The sequence below is a fragment of the Euprymna scolopes genome, chromosome 26 (assembly GCF_053919585.1).
Source record: "Euprymna scolopes isolate OS-2025 chromosome 26, ASM5391958v1, whole genome shotgun sequence".
In the NCBI taxonomy this organism is placed as follows: Eukaryota; Metazoa; Mollusca; class Cephalopoda; order Sepiida; family Sepiolidae; genus Euprymna; species Euprymna scolopes.
Genome location: NC_136507.1, coordinates 38,578,356 through 38,602,883, shown reverse-complemented (window position 1 = coordinate 38,602,883; position 24,528 = coordinate 38,578,356). Strand labels below are relative to the sequence as shown.

At 30.6% G+C, this 24,528-nt stretch overlaps 1 protein-coding gene across 1 annotated transcript in view; it reads right to left on the bottom strand.

The window, feature by feature from the left end:
- LOC145247809 (uncharacterized) overlaps positions 1-24,528 on the bottom strand; it is a 1,402,654-nt gene that overhangs the window by 1,288,641 nt on the left and 89,485 nt on the right. Inside the window, exon 2 of the mRNA XM_080109443.1 lies at positions 19,869-19,964. Coding sequence (XP_079965569.1) covers positions 19,869-19,964 — 96 coding nt within the window. The remainder of the gene's footprint in view (positions 1-19,868; positions 19,965-24,528) is intronic.

The following is a 24,528-nucleotide window of genomic DNA, read 5'->3' as shown; positions in this document are numbered from 1 at the left end:
TTACAATGATTTCATAATATATATATATATGTATATATATATGTATATATATGTATATATATATATATATATATATATATATATATATATATATATGCTATGAAGTACTGTTTGTAAATTACATCAGACGGCGTCATGTCTGACGCCAGATATGGAAAAAAGTAAGGTGCAAATATTTGAGCAAATTCGCCGCGCAACGCCGGGCAAAAATTATATATATATATATATATATATATATATATATATATATATATATATATATATATATATATATATATATATATATATATATATATACACTATAATAATTATTAAATACCTACAGACACAATTATTTTATTCTTTTCGGGAATCTTCAATGCAGGGTTTCAGGATTAACGCCGATTATACATACATACATACATACATACATACATACATACATATATATGTATATATATATATATATATATATATATATATATATATATATATATATATATATATATACTCGGTTTTTTTATTCAAAAGTAATGGGCTAGTGAATTCAATGAGGTTGTTAGATAGTGCACAATAAAAAGAGCTGGTAATACTTGTTTATTGTTATATAAACATGTTCACATCCCGCTGCTACAAACAGCCACTTGTTTCAATCAAACAACAGATATCATCAGACAGCGACTTGACTATTCAAATGTTCAATGAATAATGGATTTTTATTTTATTTTAGGTAGGAGCTCTTTAAAAGTTGGAGTTAAAAAACCTTAAAACACAGAACTTTAATTCTAAGATGTAAAGAGGGAGGCGCAATCTAAATAAAGTTAAAACAATTTATAATGGAGAGAGAATGATTAAGAGGAGAAAAAAGAAATTGAGAAAGAAAATAAATAGAGAAAGAAATATGATATGGAGAAGAAAAAGAACAAAAATCCTTAATAAAATGTAGCATTGTGTAAATTGTTTTCTTTATTCATAAATCTGGACAGAGCTTATGGGATTGCCTTTTTCTTTATCAATAAATATATATATATATATATATATATATATATAAGTATATATATATATATACATATATATATATTAATATATATATGCATATATACATATATATATTAATATATGTATGCATAAATATATATATATATATTAATATATATATACATACATATATATGAATATATTAATATATATGCATATATGTATAGTGGAATATATATATATATATATATATATATATATATAGTCGAATATTAACGACGAAAATCGGACAATTAAAATATGTGTGTATTTGCCATGTGTGTGTGGGTGTGTGTGCGTGTGGACAGAGCTTATGGGATTTCAATCAATATTAATATATATATATATATATAAATATATGCATACATATATATATTAATATATATATATATATACATATATATATGAATATATATACACGCATATATGTATATATATATATAGTCGTATATAGACGACGAAAATCGGACAATTACAATATGTGTGTGTGTTTGTCATGTGTGTATGTGTGTGTATGTGTGTGTATGTGTGTGTGCTAGTTTCATCTTCTATCAATAAAAATAAGCCCGACTTGATGAATACACAATATGCATTTTGTATAATGCTGGAATTGTTTAACAAGTGTTTATTTCCTTAAGATAAGACTATACTTAGTGTGATTATAACGCAAAACGGAAGATCATTTTATTCGATTTGAAACATTTATTCAACAATACGTAAATAAAGATAATAACTTTTATATATTCTCCTGATCAAAAATTAAAAACCACTTGAAATCTTTAAACTGAAACCTTTTTAAAAGTATAGATTATAACTCCTATCACTTAAGATCACCAATACTATCAATGGAATGATTATGAAAAAGCACATTCTAAATATTTGCTTCAGACATCTACATTTATATAAATTAATAATTTTACTCTCAATCAAAATTATGAAACCAAGGGTATAAATTATTCAGAATGGTATGAAAATTGTATTAATACAACGAAAAATATAATGAGTTCTATCTTTACTGGTTTTCATGACCTCAAATATGAAGTTTTCGGGTGATTTGTTGTTCCAACTTTTGAATATAGCTTCACGAAGTCCATTTTTTGTTTAATATTGTTTACTTTTTCGATAGACATAAATCCCCAAACATTTTCCATAGTGTTAAAGTCCCTATTAAAGTTAAACCACACTTATCAAATTATTCTTATGTAAGTCTATATCAAAAACATTTGTAAACTTTTTTTTTTATTTTTTTATTTTTTTATTAACATACTTCGTGGACCAGGCGCGAACGCAGACCCCAAAAATTTTAATAAACCACTGTTCTGTCAGACCAAACATACCCATTCCTGTGTCTCGATAATTTTCTATCATCATATGTAATCAGTTTTTTTAAAGAGTCAACCATATAGGAGCCTATTCGTGACCAGAAACACACACACACATACACATACACACAAACACACACATACATACATACACAGACATGTATATTATAGATATAGTGTAAAATTTTGCTGAAAATTCAAAAGCTGGCGTTTACTTTTTTACTATCTTCGTTTATTTCCTGAATTTTTCAATTACAGCTGTTTAATTATCTATCTATCTATCTATCTATATATATATATATATATATACATATATATATATACATATATATATATATATATATTTAGTTACATGGTATTTTAGCTGAAAAATAAATTCAAAGTCGCATAATTGTCATATATTTTCATAACTCACTGCATGAATCTATATATTAGCTTTATTTGTCTTTCTACCCGTCTCTATATCCTTATTCTCTCTGTCTTTCTCTGACAGACACACACCCACACTCTCTCGCTCCCCCCCTCTCTCTCTCTCTATATATATATATATACATATATATATATATATATATATATATATATATTGCTAGATATCTGTGTGCACATGGAGTTTTAAAAACCTATTAATAAAATAATTTATCCGTTATCTCACTAGGAAAAACGAACAACGTCTAATGTCAATGGCAGCCGTAGGCGGCCTCGCAACGTGACCGATAGCCTCGTCGAACGAAAAAGTTTTTGATTGATGGGATTCATCTATTTGGGGCTGGATATTCGTTGAAATACGTTCGCAAGGCCGATATATTTTGGGGTTCTCGATAATATTTATAACTTATCGCTCTGCCGTATAGGACCAGTGAGCCTGAAAGATAACAACTGAGTTGGAATGACTTTAAGTCCAACAACAATTGAGGTCCGTGGATACAGACATTATTTCGATCAGAACTTGTTTTTATGTCATTTGTATCTCTGTATACGATAGAGATGTATCATATCCTGGAATCAATTCGTTTACAATCATTATCGGACGTTGGTGATATCAAATAATTCTATTTATTCAACGGAACATTTCACATTATCATTTACAGCAGATTATGTTATAGTGGGTGTACATTATTCAGCAAGTATTACCTATGCAGACCTTTCTAAATGCGTCAGGTAACAAATTGATGTTCTTAAATAAAAAAAATATTTAATTACACCTCTAAGTCAGAGCAAATTTTACAATGTAATACACACCATTATATTTAAGAAGAAATTTTCTGTATTTGTCTTTGAATAAAAACAAGGAGTGTCCAAAACGCGGAGTGAAATACAGCGAACAGATGTGTAGTGTGGTAGTTATGTTACATGAAAAGGTTGTTCCCTTCTCCTGTAAGTAAGAAGACATACTAGATAAATGAAAATGATATTAGGATGCGGCTAGAATCGAAATCTGTAGGCAAGTATCAAAGATAATGGAAAATGGAATGCTAGTCCATTGTAAATTCTATTAGAAATAGTTAAATATTGTTTATATCGGAACAAGAGTCGATTGTACATTCTTTTAGAAATTTGCTTCGAAACCGGTTAGCTGACACCTTCATTTTTATTTTTTAATTTCACAATCTAAAATAAATAATGTGTTCGAACAAGTTTAGATTTAGTCTTTACATGGCCATAATAAAATTTTGTACCCCGCAATATATATATATATATATATATATATATATATATATATACATATATATATATATATATATATATATATATATATATATATATATATATATATATATATATATATATATATATATATATATATATATAAATGATTTACAGTTTAAAAAAAAAACTTACTGGTGGGATGAATAAAATTTAAGATTTTGGAATATAGAAAAAAGGCTTATACATTTATGTACATACGAATAATGATTGAGCTTACATTATCCGTTTATTCGTAAACTGATTCCCATAAGATGAATATCTATATATTAGGTTGGTGCGAAAATAATGTCGTTTTTGACGTTCAACTTCAAAAGGTCATTATTCTTTTCATAATAAATCTTATTAATCGAAAGAAGAACAATTAGAATCGACGCAATGTATTTATCCCATTAGCATTGAAATACATACTAGAAGCGATGAAGTCATTGAAAGCCGATTCGGCATCATCTCCCCATTTTGAAGAAATTTTCACGCAGATAAATACCGAGATGCCTGAAAAAGTGATAATCGATAGGGGAGAAGTCCTCTGAATTGCAAATGAGGTAGATTCTCGTAGCACAATTCGTTCAGTTTCTGCAGGATCAGTCGAGTACCATGTAGGCGAGCGTTGTCATAGATGAGAATTGGTTCCTTTTATTGACCATCTTCCGGCACATACATTGCAGCATCTGGTGCATTTTGTCTATTTGTCGGCAGTACATCTCCGCCGTAATTGTTTCTCCCGGATTCAAGGAGCTGCGATGGATTAGACCGCCCACAGACTAATAAAAAAGCATTATAACATTTTTTGGTGAAATTTCGGCTTCGAAATGTGTTGTAGAGCTATTAGATATCTAACCTCTGTACCGAACGTCGCCGGTTGTTTAAGGTGGCTAACTTCTATTCACACGTCACACGTCGTTCGAGAGATAGGTCGTTTTTGTTTGGGCAGAAAAACGTAGAAGAAATCTGAAAAAAAAACGATAATTCTTTTGAACGCTGAGTCGGTAACTTAATAGTCGTTCGCCATTTAAAGAACGAAAAGTTGGATAAGTGGGTGCCGCATGATAGAACGAAAAAAATGTGTGTTTTTTTTCATTAATCTTAGTATACTCTATTTGAGTGTATATATATATGTATATATCATATGCATATATATGTATATATAGCATATGTATATATATATATACATATGCTATATATATATATATATATATATATATATATATATGTATGTATCATATGTATATATATATATATATATATATATATATATACATATGATACATACATATATATATACACACATATATATAAACACTCAAATAGAGTATACTGAGACATTATTAAATAAAAAACACAATATATGTATATATATATATATTTATATATAGCATGTATATATAGCATATGCATATATAGCATGTAAATATATATGTATATATATATATATATATATATATATATATATATATATATATATATATCATAGTTATGTAATTTATTAACCTGTTCTTCTTCCTTCCGTCATTCTGTTTTTTTTTTAATTTTTATTTTCTCTCTTCATGCTTCTTTTTCCTATTCTTTTTAGCTCTCTCTTCCTTTTCTTTCTCTATCGATTTCTACGTTTATCTTTCATTTTGGTAAAACTTGGCATCCCCTTTTTCTCATATCGCCTTCTATTTTTGAGTTTAAAATGTCACCTAATATTACCTCTCCCACTTAAATTTCGCGATTTAATATTTATGTTTGCAAATACGAACAATATATTCCAATTTGAATTCTTTGAATAGCGGATGAACTGTATTTATGTCGACTGACGAGCATCTTTTCATTTTCTTCATAAACCAATTGTCCGAAACATTAGCATGTTCAGTGTAGCGACTATGTAATATTTGTCTATATAAATAAAAAAACATATCATATTTTACTGTTTTATTGAGCACTCTTAATCACCTCATTTCACTTCATTGGCTTTGTCTCCTGATTATCTTTAATTTGGAGTATATATATATATATATATATATATATATATACATAAAACGATATATATATATGAGAATAGGAGAGTTTTATGAAAACATAAAATCATAAAATTACCATCCTATTAACGAAACCACTGTAATGAAAAAGTTACCAAAATGATAAAAATGTAAGTTTTAAATTTCAACAAAGTTTTCTACTATATATGCTCTGCACCTATAAAGTAGATACATTGAACTTTACTCGAAATTAACGGGGATTCAGTTTTTATCATAACAGTCTCCACCCGTTAAACGAAAGCGGTATACATTGAAATGTCAAAAAATAAACAGTATATATATATATATATATATGCATATATATATATATATATATATATATATATATATATATATATATGCACATGGTAATGCTAGGGTATTAGAGTCAGAACACCGCCTTTCTCACTATTTTACCATTTACTTTATATATATATATATATATATATATATATATATATATATATATATATACATGAGTATATCGACATTATAAATGTGGGTAGTAAATATTTGGTGTCCTGTGACATGTGATTATTCGGTCGGTGGTCAATAGAAGATACATCGTAAGGAGGGGGTAATTCATTTTATTTCACTGCATTATATTCTTGTAAGCTTGGCGTTAAATCACACCATAAACATACACAGACCTCTACAATAACATCTAACCTTCCGAACATTTGTGCCAACAAAAATACCTCTTTATCACGACCCACGCCGTTTCTATCGCTGGTTCCTATCCGTAACCTGACATCAAATATATTTCGAGATCATATCTATTCTTGGAACGAGGGTCAGTTTTAGTTTGTTCTGGAAGCGGGTCATCGTAAAGGTTCGTCGGCTGACTATCGAATTCGTTAGAAAGATTAAGATCTTGAGCCAAGTGGACGGATCTATTTTTGAGATACATTTTAATGTACAGACATTTAAAATAAACTAGCTGGACGCCCGGCGTTGCACGGTTGTACAATGCGCTTAAACATGATATTTAAAATTTATACAGAGTGCGTATGTACTAAATGTAAATCGGTTATTAAATATTATATATTACGAGGAATAATTTGTTCGGTAGGCTAATTCGTAAAAAGTAAAGAAGGTATACTAATGTCAATCATCAAATACCTTCTGTCTTTGTTTATAATATCATTTCAGCTGATATTTGAACTTGACGCTGAATCCCCTGGAAATGCCACTTCTGATTAATGTTTAGTTTTTTTTTGTTTTTTTTTTAATATGCAAACGAACTAATGATTTCCGGCGATTTAAAATGGTAATTGTTATTAATCGTAAATTGAACTCACTAATTAGAAAAAATATAAAGTTAATAACTTAGGTACACCTGGTTTTGAACAGAGAATATTTCAATCTGTAATCAACTGATCTATACTTCCAGATGACAATAGGACTGGTCTTTGTAAAAAAAAAAAAACAAAAAAAAAAAACAGGTGATTTGCTGAAAATTGAATCTTCCTTGATTTGTAAGTAAAAAAATATTCATTTGTAAAAATTCTTAGTTGGGAAAACGTTATAAGACAAGACTTATTGGAGGCAATGATTACTGCGAATACAGTTAAAAGACTCAGCATTCCTCTCCCGTCGCGGTTTACCACCTGAGGAAGGCCAGAGGAATAATTGGCCGAAACGTTGTAAAACAACTAAAAGATAATATTCGGCAAATAAATAAACGATGCTATACACATTGCAAATCTCGAATTTACATATATATATATATATATATATATATATATATATATATATATACTTTTACACAGTTATCACTACTTATCAATGCCCGGAAACCACTCAAGGATAAGGGTTATTGCAAGTACATTACGTTAGTGTGGAGATTTGATGAAGAGTTTACTTAAGGGGGCGGTTCATTAGGAATTTGTTAACGTTGGACTTGAATACATCCAAGTTGTAGTCCGGTGGGAAGCAGGCAGACGGAACAGAGTTCCACAGGCGTGCAGTTCTAAGAAAGAAGCTTTGTTCATGGAATCCGCGTTTCGATTTAGGCACAGATATAGAGTGGGGGAAATTTTTTACAGTGGATTCAGCTAGACGGGTGTTTTTCGTGAAAGATTGGCGAGGGGGGACCAGAGTTTGGAGTTCAGACGAGCACCTGCCATGGAAATAACGATAAAACAAGGATAGGCTCGCAACGTCTCTTCTGTGAGAGAGAGGTTGCAGGGTAGAGAAAAGGGCATCCCCCACTAATCCACGAAGTCTATATTGTACTCTGTCAAGGCAGGATAGGCTGTTTTTAGCAGCTCCTGCCCAGATATGGAAACAGTATTTTATCCTTGCTTATTTTAATCGATGCATATTACTATGAAGTTAGTGCCAAATTAAAGTCGTTTTTATCAGATATATATACGTCAAAAACGACATCCTTTGTGCATCAACTTTATATTTTCGAAGAAATACTTCGGAAAAAATATTGCGTTACTTTTCTTGTACATATTTATATAGATAAATATCAATTCTTCCATCATTTCATGTACAATTTAGTTAATACAATCCGTCCATTCTTCTCTCCATGTAAGACAAACAATTTTAGATGCAAAATAGAAAAAATAAATGACAATAAGCTAATATGAGAACAAGCTAAAACTACCCCGCAAGCTTAACTGAATTTGAAAAAAATATAACTTTATAATAAAATGTCAATGAGGACTCATTCATTTTCTTTATAAGAAATCATAAAAATATTTATATGTGAAAAGTATTAATTAATTTCCTGTGAATATTTTCGTGACACAATCTGATTAATAACGAGTGCAAACATTGTCGAAGTTAATAGGCCTTATTCTTCTACGGTAATCTACATTTGAAATCTCTTAAGTATAATACATACAGTATATATATATATATATATATATATATATATATATATATATATATATATATATATATATGGTGCAATTAGGTGGACGCTGGAAGACCCTAGCTCTGGCAGGAAGACTCGGCACCGATCTACCATTCACAAGGTGCTCAGTCATTGTTTCACAAGTGATGCTCCGACTTTGTATCCTTCTCGCACTGCTCCCTTCACCCCCGACTTTAACCTCCTGAACTACTTAGTTGTGTCCTCCGTCGAGTACATCACCAACAAAACCTCCCACAACACCAAAACATGTCTGATCGGCGCCATCCGCCAAGTTTTCCTTGAGCTCCTGCCGGTGCGCATCGATACGGTGATTGAGGCTGAAGCCTGTTACATTGAATAGATGTCAGTTGTGTTAAATAATCAAGTTACCCATATTGATTATTCTTCAGCTAAAACTTTAAAATAAAGCTGTGGTGTTGTTTCTTAGGGAGTCAACTTTTTCGTGCTACTTTGTATAAAAATTAATCGATGAGCAATCTTACTTGGCTTTATCACATGTCATTATGACGGTTTTATTAACAGATAAGAAAGATATGTCTATTTCCTCCCTTTGTCGTATATTCTCCTTAATATATGCCATCTTAAGTTTTTCTTTGGGGTAATGCAATTATATTATTTTCTTTATTTGTTTTTGCCGTATTAAAATATACGACAAATGCGGAAGTACTAAGATCTACCTTGAAACTCCCGGGCTCCCCAAGCCTTTTAGCGTCCTTATTTATGACAGAGGTAATGTTTTCGTCCGTCATATGCCCTTCTAAGCCGAACTCTCGATTTAAATCTGCAGATCTTTCCACATGTCATTTACATCTGCACATCTTTAACACATGTCATCGAATCTCCATACAAAGAAACCACAATCTCGTCAAATGCGAATCTAAACGTAATGTGTTATTTATGTCTTGTGTGTTTATAAAAAAAAAACACTTACCCCTGCATTTAAGGAATACGCGATTATAATTTTGAATTCTGCATGCATTTGTATCTATCGGGATATTCCCTCGTTCACTGAACTTTCAACTTTGCTGATTACCCCTGTATATATTTATATTTTTGTGCGTTCCTTTTGTATACATGCATCCTATTACTTTAAGTCTGTCTCTAATTAACTAAATTTTAGTTTTTTTTTCTATTATCCCAGGACGCTATTAGTCACATCCTAATAGTTTTTTTGTCATTTTATCAACGTCTATCAACTTCACGCACCTACATTTATAATTTGCCTTAGATTTCACCCCTCCTTTTACAGTTAGTAACAGCGCAACCCAAAGAAATATAACTATATACTATCTTATGAAAATGATTATCATACCTACCTACTCCATATCATCTTGTAACTCAACCCCTTAATTAACCGTCGGTTCTTCCCCTATCTTGCTAAATTAAAACTAATTACAATGTACCTATTTACTATGCCTCCCCACGGGGCAGAGTTAGACACCAGGGTCGTTTTTTAATGTGGAGAAAAGGTACAAAAATAAATTGTCTCAGTCGTGAAGGACTGATCCTCAACCGAAAGAGAACAAGAAATGGAAATGCAGCATCTGAGGAACAGATACTACACTTTGAGGTATTTATTTGCTCCCCCACTGAGCAAATTAGGCACAAGGCCGATTTTTAAAGTGAGGAGTGAAGAGGAAATGGGGGCCAACTCCCCGGGGAGTAGGGAAACTGGATAGTTACAATTGGTATGAAGGGGTGCCCCTACATTGACCAAGGTGTTATATGTGGGGTTCCCCCCCCACATATGGTCTTTGCTTGCAGTATCTGCCGGAACAGATACTACGCTTTGATCTTTACCAAAAGGACAATTTTAACACTACGCTCAATGTAATCAACACCACAATGTTCATTAATTTCCTAACCTCACTCCATAAGCAATAGTTATAAGTAACGTTATAATAACCGTTATATTTGATAACATCCTACTTAGCTTATATTCCCTCGCTTTAATACATCTTTATAATATTACGCCTGAAAGCATACACCGTCTCTTAGCAGTGCTGTGATCCCGGTGACCTCTGTTGATAAAATACATTTTAGCGTTACTCCACTGCATACATATTACACATCTTACAAACAAATCCTAACCCTAACCCTAACCCCACTGCATACATATTACACATCTTAAAAAAAAAACCTAACCCTAACCCTAACCCTAACCCCACTGCATGCATATTACACATCTTACAAACAAACCCTAACCCTAACCCTAACCCCACTGCATAAATATTACACATCTTACAAAGAGATGAAATAAAACCACCACCCAACCTACCCCATATATTCCTCTTGAGTTTAAACATATAAATTACGCACATTCTTTAAGACTATGATAGAAAGCCTATATACCTATTTAGATTACACTTCATATAATGCGCTCCTCCCTTATCCAACAATCAAATATGGTTCTCCGAAACAACATCAAAAATGTTATTTATTTATTTCGTTCCTGGTGATAGACCTCACATTCCCATTATGTAACCTAGTATCTGCTCTACTCTTCTGATGAGAAGCATTAGGTTTCAAAATATCTTCTTATAAAGAGTCACCTTCATCCCCCAACTTAATGTATGTATCCTCTTATAGAATACATCTATATATATTAATATATAGTGTTTGTGATTTCATTTTCATATATATATATATATATATATATATATATATATATATATATATTATTTTCGTGAGCTAGAAATTTTCATCTTACAGGCTATGAAATTATCCAGAATGTTAAAACTATACATAATTAGAATGAAGCCTGATAGTGCAATAGACACCAATCATCTCATCAAGAACATGGATATGAAACTGTAATAACACAATATTCAAATTAGTTAAGTCTTATGTAGTCGCTCGTAAATACATGGAAATGTATTTTAAAAAAATTCGTTTTAACAATTTAAAGAAGAAAACAGATTTTTTATATCAATATCTTGACGAGATACACATTACTTTATACGTATATAGATTACGTCAGAAGATACAATTATAATTGCACGGAACCTCCTTTAAAATCAAATGCAATGAATTCAATCTATTTATGTTTCAAAATAAATGAGTAACCTACTATTTATTCAATGCATTGTCGTTTTACCCACGCCTTTTTTTATTTATTTCTATACAATCACAGTGAATAGCATATCATAATTGCAAGCGCGTATAATAAGAAAATAGTGGTAACGAACGCTTTGAACATACACATAGTTTAGACGCTTCTCCCTGCTTAACTTCCAGTGTATTTATCAGTGCTGTACCATCGTAAAATAAATAAATAAATAAATAAACGCTTTTATTTTTTTATTCGCTTCAGGCGAGAAAAATCGCGTTCATAGAAAAAAAAAATACCACGAATTCGTTATATCAGTTGACGATGCGAGTGGTGAACGTTGGACGTGCAAATTTGCAACAAAGCCACAAATAAACAGGACATAATTGTGGAACAATAAAACTGCATCCTGTTTGCTTCGTATTTAAAATTAACAATGTACTAGAAAATACGAACACATTTTCAAAACACGAGTTGTTTATAGAAAAGGAAACATACACACGTAGATATATGCGCATATGCTTATATATATATATATATATACATACATATACGCATAAATTTATATATTAAGGCATACACTTATACATAAACACAAACACTCACACATATAGAAGAATATATATATATACACACACACTCGTATACTTATAGATATACATATGCTTACGAGTGGAGTGCAATAAGTAATGCCCCTGACCCACTTCCAGTTGTCTGATCTAGATTAAATTTTGCAAATGCAATGATTTATATCTCTACGGGTTATGTGGTAAATTACAGATCTTATATAATTGTGGGTTCTGTTTTACAAGTGTTTGAACTGAGTCATGTGTGAAATAGAGCCTGTTGAATCTCGAGCAGTGATCCGGTTTTTGTATTTGAAAGGACGCACACAACTGGAGACTTTTGATGAAAGAAACTTATGGTGATAATGCTCCAACATATGACCTTGTAAAACGCTGGCTCGTGAATTCAAACATGGCCGGAAGTCTGTGGAAACAGCTCCCAGACCTGGTCACGCCCCTTCTGCCATTGATGAGACATGCACTTTTGGAAGATCGCCGAATTACTATTTGCCAAATAGCTCAAGATGTCAAGATTAGTAAATCGTCTGTGGAAACTATCATTCATGACCATTTGCATATGAATAAGGTGTCTGCCAGATGGATTCCCAGGTTACTCACACCATTCCAGAAGCGAGAATGTGTCGAGTGCCCGAGGATGGATTTGGAGATGTGCCAAGAAGATGAGTCAAAATTATTCAAACGGCTAATTGCACAGGATGAAACCTGGGTCCATCACTATGATCCAGAGACCAAAGCCCAGTAAGTGCAGTGGAAGCACTTAGACTCACCACCTCCAAAGGAGGCAAGGGTGCATCCTTTCGCTGGCAAGGTCATGCGCACAGTCTTCTGGGGCCAGGGCAGAGTAGCGATGACAGATTTTCTGGAAAAGAGTACCACAATTACAGGAGCCTATTATGCTTCAATTTTCAGGAAATTAAGGGAAGCTATCAAAATCAAGAGGCGGGGCAAGATCAGCAAAGATACCCTCCTCCTGCAGGACAGCTCTCCGGTCCACAACTCTCCTATCGCGAGATCAGAAGCACGGGCGTGTGGCTATGAAATCTTCCCCATCCTCTCTACTCTCCTGAGCTTGCACCTTCTGACTTTCACCTTTTCCCATCCATGAAGTCGTTTTTGAAAGGAAAGCGTTTCCCAGATGATGCAACTTTGATTTCTGAAGTCACGTTGTGGTTGGAGAACCAACTTGGGGCAGTCTACCAAAACGGTCTCCCGAGCTGCATCAAACGATGGGAGAAATGCATAACTCTGCTGGTTCCTATGTAGACAAAGACTAAAAACCCTGCCAGGGTTCATTGCTATACTGCTATGGGAGGTGGGTCAGGGGCATTAATTTTGCACGCCCCTCGTATATATACTCATAAATAGAGGCCTAAATATACTTTTTTACGTATATACTTATACACATTTCTCTCTCTCTCTCTCTCTCTTTCTATATATATATATATATATATATATATACATATATATATATATATATATATATATATACATATATATATATATATATATATGTATATGGGTTTATATAGACACATAGGTAGGGGTGTTTACGTACATATACATTCATTTATAAAAAGATGGATTTTTATTTGTATGTTTCCATAAATAGAGATACGTATACGTAAAGATGCAAAAATTGCCATATTTAAATAATCACTTTACTATGTATATACGCAAAGATACTCATGTTTAATAATATATGCATGTATATTAGTGTATATAAATGCGCATACGTACACACTGACGAGCGTACCTGTTCTTGTAGATAAACATTTGATGTGCAGACGGTATTATATCGCACAGGATCACTGAATCTATTGTCTGTTGTTTCGCTTTTAGAATAGTAAGGCATGACACATCTAAGGCATTCTAAGGGGTTGTCATTAATACCTACTCAACAAGAGCTCTAGCTACGGTATTACTTCAAATTTCCTCTCAACGATCAAATCTTTTCTCCGAATATGTTTATTAAATAGTCGTTTATGGGCAAAATTCCTCACCGCTGGAGTACCTCAGAGATACTATCTCCCAAATCACATTTTGAGACCTGTCGTCGACATCTGTGCAAACGATACTAACATTAATGGAAACACCTCACAGGCTGGCAATGACCAGGAACTTTCTAATTGTTTTCTCCTCTGACCTTCAGTATTGAACACTTTTGCAAAAAAATTGCTATTTAACATGAATGACTTCAAGAAAAAACTTGTATATATTTATCACGGACGCTTAAATCCTCACATGGTTTCAATAGGAATGAATAGATCACTATACTTTACATCAATAATAGGTAAATATTACACAGGATGCAGTACTGCTGGCACATTTCGTACACTGATGAAGTCTAACAATCTATTGGGAATTTACTGTGGGATGACTTTTTTGCTTCACTACTACTTCTTTCTCATAGAAGAGACGTTGTGTTTTTATATATGCATTGTAGTTACTTACATTGTAGGTGCTCGAGTGAGCTCCAATTCATGGTCGCCTAGCCAAAAACTTGCTACGAATACTTGTTGTACTGAAAAAAAAAAACACTAAAAACTTTTACACTATATATAAATATGAACTATGTAACTGAAAAAGTTATCTACGAATAGGTGGTCATCCGTACGACATTGATGAGTACGTAGATTACTGCTTTACATGTTTAATATGTATGTATATGTATATATATATATATATATATATATATATATATATATATATATATATATATATATAGTAAGTTATAAAATGTATATGGAGATTAAGCTACATTGAATATTCCGCGTTTCATCCACTCTAGGATTCTTCAGGCTTATGTGCTGATATATATATATATATATATATATATATATATATATGTACGTATACGTGTATACTTGTATATATAGTCATATGCTTATATATACGCATAAATATAATTGCGTATATACTTATGTACACACATATATATGTACATGTGTATATAATGAAACATATCCATATGCATTTACGTATATATATACATTAGTTTATAAAATGATGGATTTTTTCATATCTTTCCACAGAGACAGATGTATACGTAAAGATGCAAACATTTGCATAATCAAATAAAGATGTTAGTAGGCATATATGCAAACGGACGCATGTTTAACAATATATGCATGTATATTAGTGTATATATATATATGTATATATATATGTATATATATATATATATATATATATATATATATATTTAGAGAAATAGAGAAAGGGAAAGGAAAAGGGAGAGAGAGACAAACAGAGACGGAGAGAAAAGGAGATGAGTGGATACCATTTTGAATAACCAAAAAAAAAACAAAAAAACAAAAAGGTCTTAAAAAAGAAATCCTACAAAAATATCAGTAAATAAATATGAGCACATAACATAAAGACAAAAAATATACACGCGCATCTATCAATATATATATATATATATATATATATATATATATATATATATATATATATATATATATATATATATGGAATCAGTAAACAAAGGACATGAAGGTATTAAAACTATATATATATATTTATATATATATATATATGGTAAAACTGGTAATTAGTAACACCTGAAGAGAGTGTACAATACTATTGCAGAGCAAATATGTGCTTTATTTTTTTTAAGGTTTTATCCGTTTGGTTACATATATATCGGATGTTGGACCATGTTTACGATCAAACAGAACCGTTAGACCTTACAGAAATGGTTGTAAGTATTTGGGAGAAGTGTTTTAGAAGAGATTTGAGAAAATAAAATTGGAGGTGTAGGAGATAATAAGAGGGTGGGAGACGGGTATCGACAATATTTCAGTTTTGAAGGTTAAAATACATTAGATTGTAGAGTGTGTGTGGGGTAGCATATTCATGTAGGCGTGGGCGGAGATATATGGATATAGGGAGAAGGCAGGTGGAGAGAGGGTGGTAAAGAAAAAAGTAAGGAGAGTAAGGAGACGAGGGGGAGGAGTTTAAAGTTTTATGTTTTAAAATTTTGACTGCTTTTTGCTTGTTTAGCAAGGTATATGAAGTAAACTACACAGAGAGAGAGAGAGAGGGAGAGAGAGAAAGATATGTGTTTAACAAGTAAAAGGTTCCATTTAGAATTTTCGTAGTCGCTATAAGTCGACTTGTTCATTTTAGTTGACAATGTTTTTTCCAGGTAGTAAAGGATTAATGCATACGCTAACGCACGCGAAATACGCATTCATATATACACATACATATGTACATTTCTACACATCCATATAATACACATACGCACATAGACACATATATATACACAATGTATGTACAGACATACATGCATCTATATCAGACATACACACATACACAGAACTCCTATACACATATACATACTCATATATATATATATATATATATATATATATATATATATATATATATATATATATATATCTTTCTATCTTGCATATCGACCAATTCTTGTTTAGGTGGGATAACTTATAGAATATTACTGCCAGTAATATTTTGTAAACCTACAATCTCACGTTTCCATAGCAACTGATTGTTAAATAAAAAAAAAACTACTCTGAAATATATATATATATATATATATATATATATATATATTATATATATATATAGGCGCATATACATATATATATATATTTAGGTGCATATACATATATATATATATACACTCACATATATGCATATACGTAGAGATATATATCCAGTAAGAAGTAGATGTACATATATATATACGTACATATATGCATACATACATATACATACACACACACATGTACCCATATACACGTATATACAATTACAGAAATATACAAATTCATAAAAATATACATGTGCAAACGTATATATATATATATATATATATATATATATATTTATATATACAAACATGCGCATATTTCTACCAAGTACATAAAGTAAAGCTAGGATAAATAAATAAAAAAGTAAATACACCGGTGTAGTTAATAATGCGAGGTTAGGTAGGCGTATTGTAAGATATGTCCAACAAACATGTTGTTGGTTAAATATTTAGGGATCTGTATTGATTTGCTTTGCTTATTGGATAGGGATTAAGATATAGTGTCTAAATAAATTATAGGGATCTAGGTAAAAGTAGGCATGAAGATATGAATAGAGATAGAATAAATTAATAGATTGTGTTGCGGAAAAAATATTTAAAGTTGCAGTAGGTCGGCAGGCTCAAACCCGTTACGCCAAGGCGAAAAAGAAAGTAAAATAAAATCGTACGTCTTACCGCTTCAAATTAGTTAAAATAAGGCAATGTCAATCCATTCGATACGATAACTTGCAAAAATCCTTCGCCAAGAATTGACCGCTCTTTATTGAAAACTGGCCACTCATGGGTATGGAATTAATGAGTTCGACCAAATGTTTATATTTATCGTCTAACACTTCGAGCTTCAAAATGAAACTGATCTCTTAAAAATCCCTCGCATCTGGCCAATGTTTTAGGCATGCATACACACATACATACATACATGCATACACACATACATCAAAACAGACAGATGAGATTTATATTATGGATAAAGAATTTGACATGATCAGATAAAGCCGGGAAAATTTCGAAAATTTGTTAAATATTGTGTTATGAAGATATGTGCAAAATGTATACACATTTGCTCTCTCCCTTTTCTTTAAAAATTCGACAAAATTCAGGAAATTAACCTATTTTGATGAACTCATTAGATTTTGCCAAATAATAAAAGCAGGATACGATGGACCTATTATTTTAATTTGCATTTTAGTTTAAATGCATTATTTAGTTTAAACAAAAAAAGCACCTTTAAAAAGTTCTGGATTTCAATAGTAAAAAAATGAATGAATTTATTTTGTTTAATTCAATTTAATAACTCATCATGAATTGTAACAATAAATAAGAAAAATATTTTTTAGGGCTATATGAAATACGCCCATGTAGTCCGTATTAACAAAATTAATTTTCCGAGCAACAAATACCATTATTGAATTAAGTATTGTTGATTTAATATAATCACACAAAAATATAATTCCAAAAAACATTTCCCATTAATTTTTAAGATAACATTTTTAGCCTTATTTTTCTTTGTAAGAGTATGACACTCCCTGGTGTGAATGAATGTATAATCTTCAACGTAATATAATATTTATACTACTTTGAAAAATGAAAAAAAGAAATGAAACAAATGTAAAGCAGGAATATATAAAAATAATGGAGTTAAAATAAAAAAAAAATGTGCACACCTTCACGATAGGAATGTACAGATGCAGGGCTGGGAAAAGAGAAAGCAAGTCAGTTTTGCAATCCTTATCAACTTTTAACTACCTGACATTTTTTGATATATGACATTTTGAACCTCTATATAATCTATATGCACACGACAACATTTGTTTTGTTTTGTTCGCGCGATGCCAGTAGAATTTGCCTTTGTGAACAAATAAAACTATTTTTTCTACAAATGAGTTTTTTAAAATGATTTAATTCAATATCATGTTACTTTACTAAATATTTTTGAAATAGACTCAGAAAACTGATATTAATCTTTCAAGAGATTTTCAGAATGAATTTATTTAAGTTAAAAATTTGGCTGAACTTGTCAGCGTCCGAATGTTGCGGTAAAACATTTTACATTACGAATGTTTTTGCTTGCAAAAATATTTTTTTCATTTTGGAAATTAACTCGAACTTTTATCTTTCAAGTAAAATCAATCGGAAATCTACAAAAAATTAAGATAAACCGGCTCTCCAAACTATGTCAACTTATAATTTATTCAACATTTTTGGCTTTACCTTGTGGGATGATATATATATATATATATATATATATATATATATATATATATATATATATATATATATATATATATATATATATGGCACTTATCTATAGGGAGTGCCATAGCAATGAGGAAGACCGTCATTGCAAATAAACATTGAATTAAAGTTTTAATAAATTAGTTGCGAGGTTTCTTAGGACATGATAGGCGCTTCTCCGAGTCTAAACTTGCTAAATAAGTGTTTTTTTTGTAAGAACAGCTATTGTTATGGGGCTTACAGAGAGTTGAAAACCGAACATTTATTCTCGACTAAGCTTTAAGTAATAGGAAAGATCACTAGTAAAAGATCTGACAAGATAATACGTGCAGTCCGTCTCCTCGCTTTAACCTAGACGAATTTTTTTCACAGACGCTAATGGTAAATTTTCCTGTTATACGGGCGATTATATACATCTACAAGAGCAGAAGCGAAATAAAAAGAGAGCGTATGCCATGCGCAGCAAAAATATGGTAAAATACGGCAAGATTAAAGCTTATGAAAGGAAGAGCACACCTTACCAACAGTTAAGCAAAATAGATGATACAGATTGTTGTGATTCGTCTTTGGGACATCTGGCACTGGATGTTTTGGCCTCGTCACCGGAATCATGAGATCTGAAGATTACCAAGGAATGTTAGTGGAATATTTGATAACCCATTTGAGAAAACAAGAGTTGAGTCGAACTTCAAAGGTTTCGCAATAAAATAGTAACTCAGAAGCAAACAACATAACACAGAGAATGGTCGAAATAGAAAAAAAAATATTTTTTTCTTATTGGTCTAAAAAAGCGGCCTGCTTTCAAAGACATTGGTGGTACAGTGGCTTATCTGAATATTTTTCGATGACAATGCTTATGCTAGTTGCTAAGCAATTGAACTTATCATAAAACTAGATGGCCTATATAGAAACTCCCTACTCCCAAGTGGCACTGTATCTTGTTTGGGGTTAACATGCAATGAAAAAGCATAAGAAACTAGACGAGAATTTACGATGTGCGTACGGTATTTTAAAGCTTAAATACGTGTAAGTACCACAAAAGAACTATTTTTTTCTGTAACACATATTTCAGATTATAAACAGCAGATCCTGAAATAACACCAAAATAGACGAAAAAAATTAAAAATATACTTACTTAAAGATAAACACAACAAAGTTGAAACAAATAAAAAAGCACTTGTTTCTATCGTCAGCAGTTTGAAAAAGTTAATGACAAACAATTGAAACATACAAAATGTATTCAACCGTAAGAGATATTTTATAGCTTAATAGCCTTACAAAAGCCGCAGTTAGTTGAAAGGATACACACGCCATGCTGTACACAGACACATAAACAAAATAAGAAATAGAGAATTTACAAACATATCGGCAAATATAAAAACAAATTATCTTAGGTGATGCTTTAATGAAATACAGTTAAGTAAACTACAATGTAAAATGGAAAGAAAGCTGAAATTTATAATTGAGTAATTATGATGGAATAATCGTTAAAATTTGCCCCCCCCCAAAAAAAAAAATTTGGTATCGCAACCTTATGAACTAAGATCCTCCACGGAAACAGATTCAAATTAATAATGTTGAACTTCAAAGCTTTTTTTTCTAAATTATTATCTGTCTCTAAAATTCAATTTTGTTCATGTACTCCAGTAGAGTGTGCACCCACTATGAAATAAATATTTTAATGAGACACATTTAATAAATTATCAAAAATAGTTTCAATGAATAACTTTAAAAGTATCAATTTGCATCTGATTTATTTCTGATAAAAAAAAAACACCTACTTAATTGTAGGCCTTAGCTCTGACCAGGCTTTTTATTTTTCTGGCCCCTATTACACCTTTAAACATATGAATACTATTATAAAACATTTATTTAATTAATGCTTTTTATGAAGATATAGAATATATAATAAATGATAACTACCATTCATTTATACATATAAAGTTGAGAACTAAAAACCGAATGACAAGATTAATATCTAATTTGAATGAACCCAAAAGAATATATCCTTTTATACTGTTCCGTACTGTCGTTTTAGAATTATGAAACAATTTATGAAATAAGATATAATAAAATACAATTAGTCTTATCCTCCAGAATATTTCTATTAAGTCATTATCTTTTAAAATGTAATTTGACTACACAACATCATATATCAATAAAGGTACTTATCAGGAAACTTAATTGAAAAGTATGTATTGAAATGCCGGAGGGACGACGTACTTATTCGACGAATGATGATTTCTAAAAAATGCTGACAGAAATATTGAAGTTGGAAAAATGTTCTGTTAAGTAGGAGCAGATTCTGTACATGCTTTCGGGGGTTTATTTTTCCAAGTTTTACCTATATATATATATATATATATATATATATATATATATATATATATATATATATATATATATCTTCTCGAATATGTCTGATAAACAGGGGTGTCTCTTTTATTGATTGTAGGGATTTATTTTTCCAAGTTTTACCTATATATATATATGCATATGTGTGTGCGTGTTATATATATATATATATATATATATATATATATATATATATATATATATATATATATATATATTCTCGAATGTATCTGATAAACAGAGGTGTCTCTTTTTATTGATTTTATTTTATGGTGTTCGATTTCATAATCCGCGTTTGGAAATTCCATTTCGCATACTTACTAGATAAACCGTGTGTAAAGACTTGAGGCGTTACTAAAAAAAAATTCCAAACATTATAGGTTATAATTTCAATAATAAGTGCATTGTCGACTACTATATTATTACGAATTCCTCATACCCAGTTAGAAGTGACCGAACGATCACCAGCCACCTACGTGAATTAACTAAATGTCCCTTCTCGAAATTACGTAGAGATTCCCAAATCTTTCAAGGATTGGAAGGTTACGGTAGTCAAGTGGTTTATCACGGACTGATGACCTGGTTGTCCCAAGTTTGCATCCAGTTCCTTCGTCAAAAGTCATTATCACTTCGGATGATCACAACATTTTCGTGTCCCTCTCGTAACTAGGTGATTTAATTTTAGAACAATTTGTGACTAAAAATATCGGAGCAACAAACAATTGCATCTACGATTCATAGTATATGATGATGAATGACATACTGATCTTAGCAAGATGCAAATTACGTACGGTGGAAGTTATTTCACCGGAAAACTAATTAAATATATATCTAAGACTAACATAGATACACAACGCCGCCCGTGTCGACTGAAGTTCTGAGCATATTGATCAGCTGTTCGTTATAATATGTCTACTCCATCCTTACCTACACAATAATTTCAAAAATGAAGGAATCTATAAGCACAGGAAAATGTAATCGCCCTAAAAGGAAGTACATGGCGACCTCTCCGCCAAATATTTCGGCAAAATGGACATGAAGAGAAAAAGCAATCCCCCAGATAGTGAGCACTTATTTATTACAATACACGACTTCAAGAACATTTTTTAATCTTGTCTCAGCCTTGAAAATTGTTACTTTACGGTCTGTTACAACGAAAACAAATTAAATAATGCAGTTTAAAAAATATCAAAGTAGAATTTACCTAACCGAATCAAAATTTTTCATGTTATAAAAAAATGATTATTGATGACTTAAGACTTACGTTGTTATTAAAAGAAAACAAATGCAATTACGATGTAAAAAAATATGATTTATATAACCGTCAAGATAGGAGAAGTCCGTCGAAGAATGTCAAATATATAATGTAAAGTAAAAAAAACAAACACGTTTAACTCTTTTTAAGTGCAAAAGAAAAAAGAAAGTGTATTTGTTTGTTGTCGGGTGTATTTAAAAAAAACAGTAACAATAACAAAAAAGGTCCCATGCAAATGTGAGAATTAATACATCCTAATCCACTGAAAACAGCGGTAATTGGGAAAAAATTGGGAATTATTTTTTTAAAACTAATTCAAAATATGCTTGGAATTGGAAGTTGTAAATAAAGAATCGTAATTTTATTGCATTCTTTCTTTCTTTTAAATAAAAATGTAACCATGTGATTAAAAAAAATAACAGAAAAGTATTGCTTTTTTAATTTATATAATTATTTGCCGATATTTCAAAACACCCCTGTTAAAATGCAGATAAAAGCAGAAAAAAACAAAAACAAAATAGCCACTTGATCATTCAGGTGACACCCACGGTAAATAACTCCAAACCACTATCTAACAAATCGTAATAATAATTGGAAACAAAATAAACAAAATATATTGTGAATATCAATCAACTTTTAATAACAATATTAAATTGAGCAAAATTTTAATCAGTCTCTCGCTGTAAACAGTATCTAACATACGGAAAATTTAGAAAGTTTGATGTTCCTTAATGTAATATAAAAATAACGGAACTTCTTGAGCGTATATATTGCAAGAATCATATTATTTATAAAGATAAATGAAAAACATGTTTTACAAGGAAGTTTTTAGTATAACAATTATTTAGAAATTTGATGGATTTTGTATATATTAATCAAATTATAGAAACCATACAAACAAACATAAAAACAAATAAACAGATAGTGATACCAATATATATATATATATATATATATATATATATATATATATATATATATATATATATATGATCACTATTATATATATATATACATATATATATATATATATAATAGTGATTGAGGCATGAAGATTTAGTGCATTTGTATTTTTAGTGTACGCACACAGATTTATATATATATATATATATATATATATATATATATATATATATATATATATATAAAATAAAATGTTTATGTTTTATGTCTCGGAAGTAGAGTGAAAAGCATATCTTATTTTTCTTTTATTAATATTATTGGAATCTTTTCTTTTTTCCTTGTACACATTTTTGTGAATTATTCCATGGATTTCTGCCTTTGGATTATTATGGATCATCTTCTTCCAATTACGGGATTTCCTTAGATTTTACTTGTTCAAATGGAAATTCTTTTCACTTTCTTTAAGTTATACATTTGGATTTTACCGTCACTGAATTTTTTTATCTTCCACCAGACCATCCATTCATGTGTTATCACGTCTTTCTTCACCATATTCCCTCTGCTTCACGTTGTTTGTTTTCAGGTAAGATATTTGACTTACTTGTTGTTTCATCAAATACGTCTGTATGCAAAATCCGATCCCGCATTTTGCTAATTCCTACCCTCTA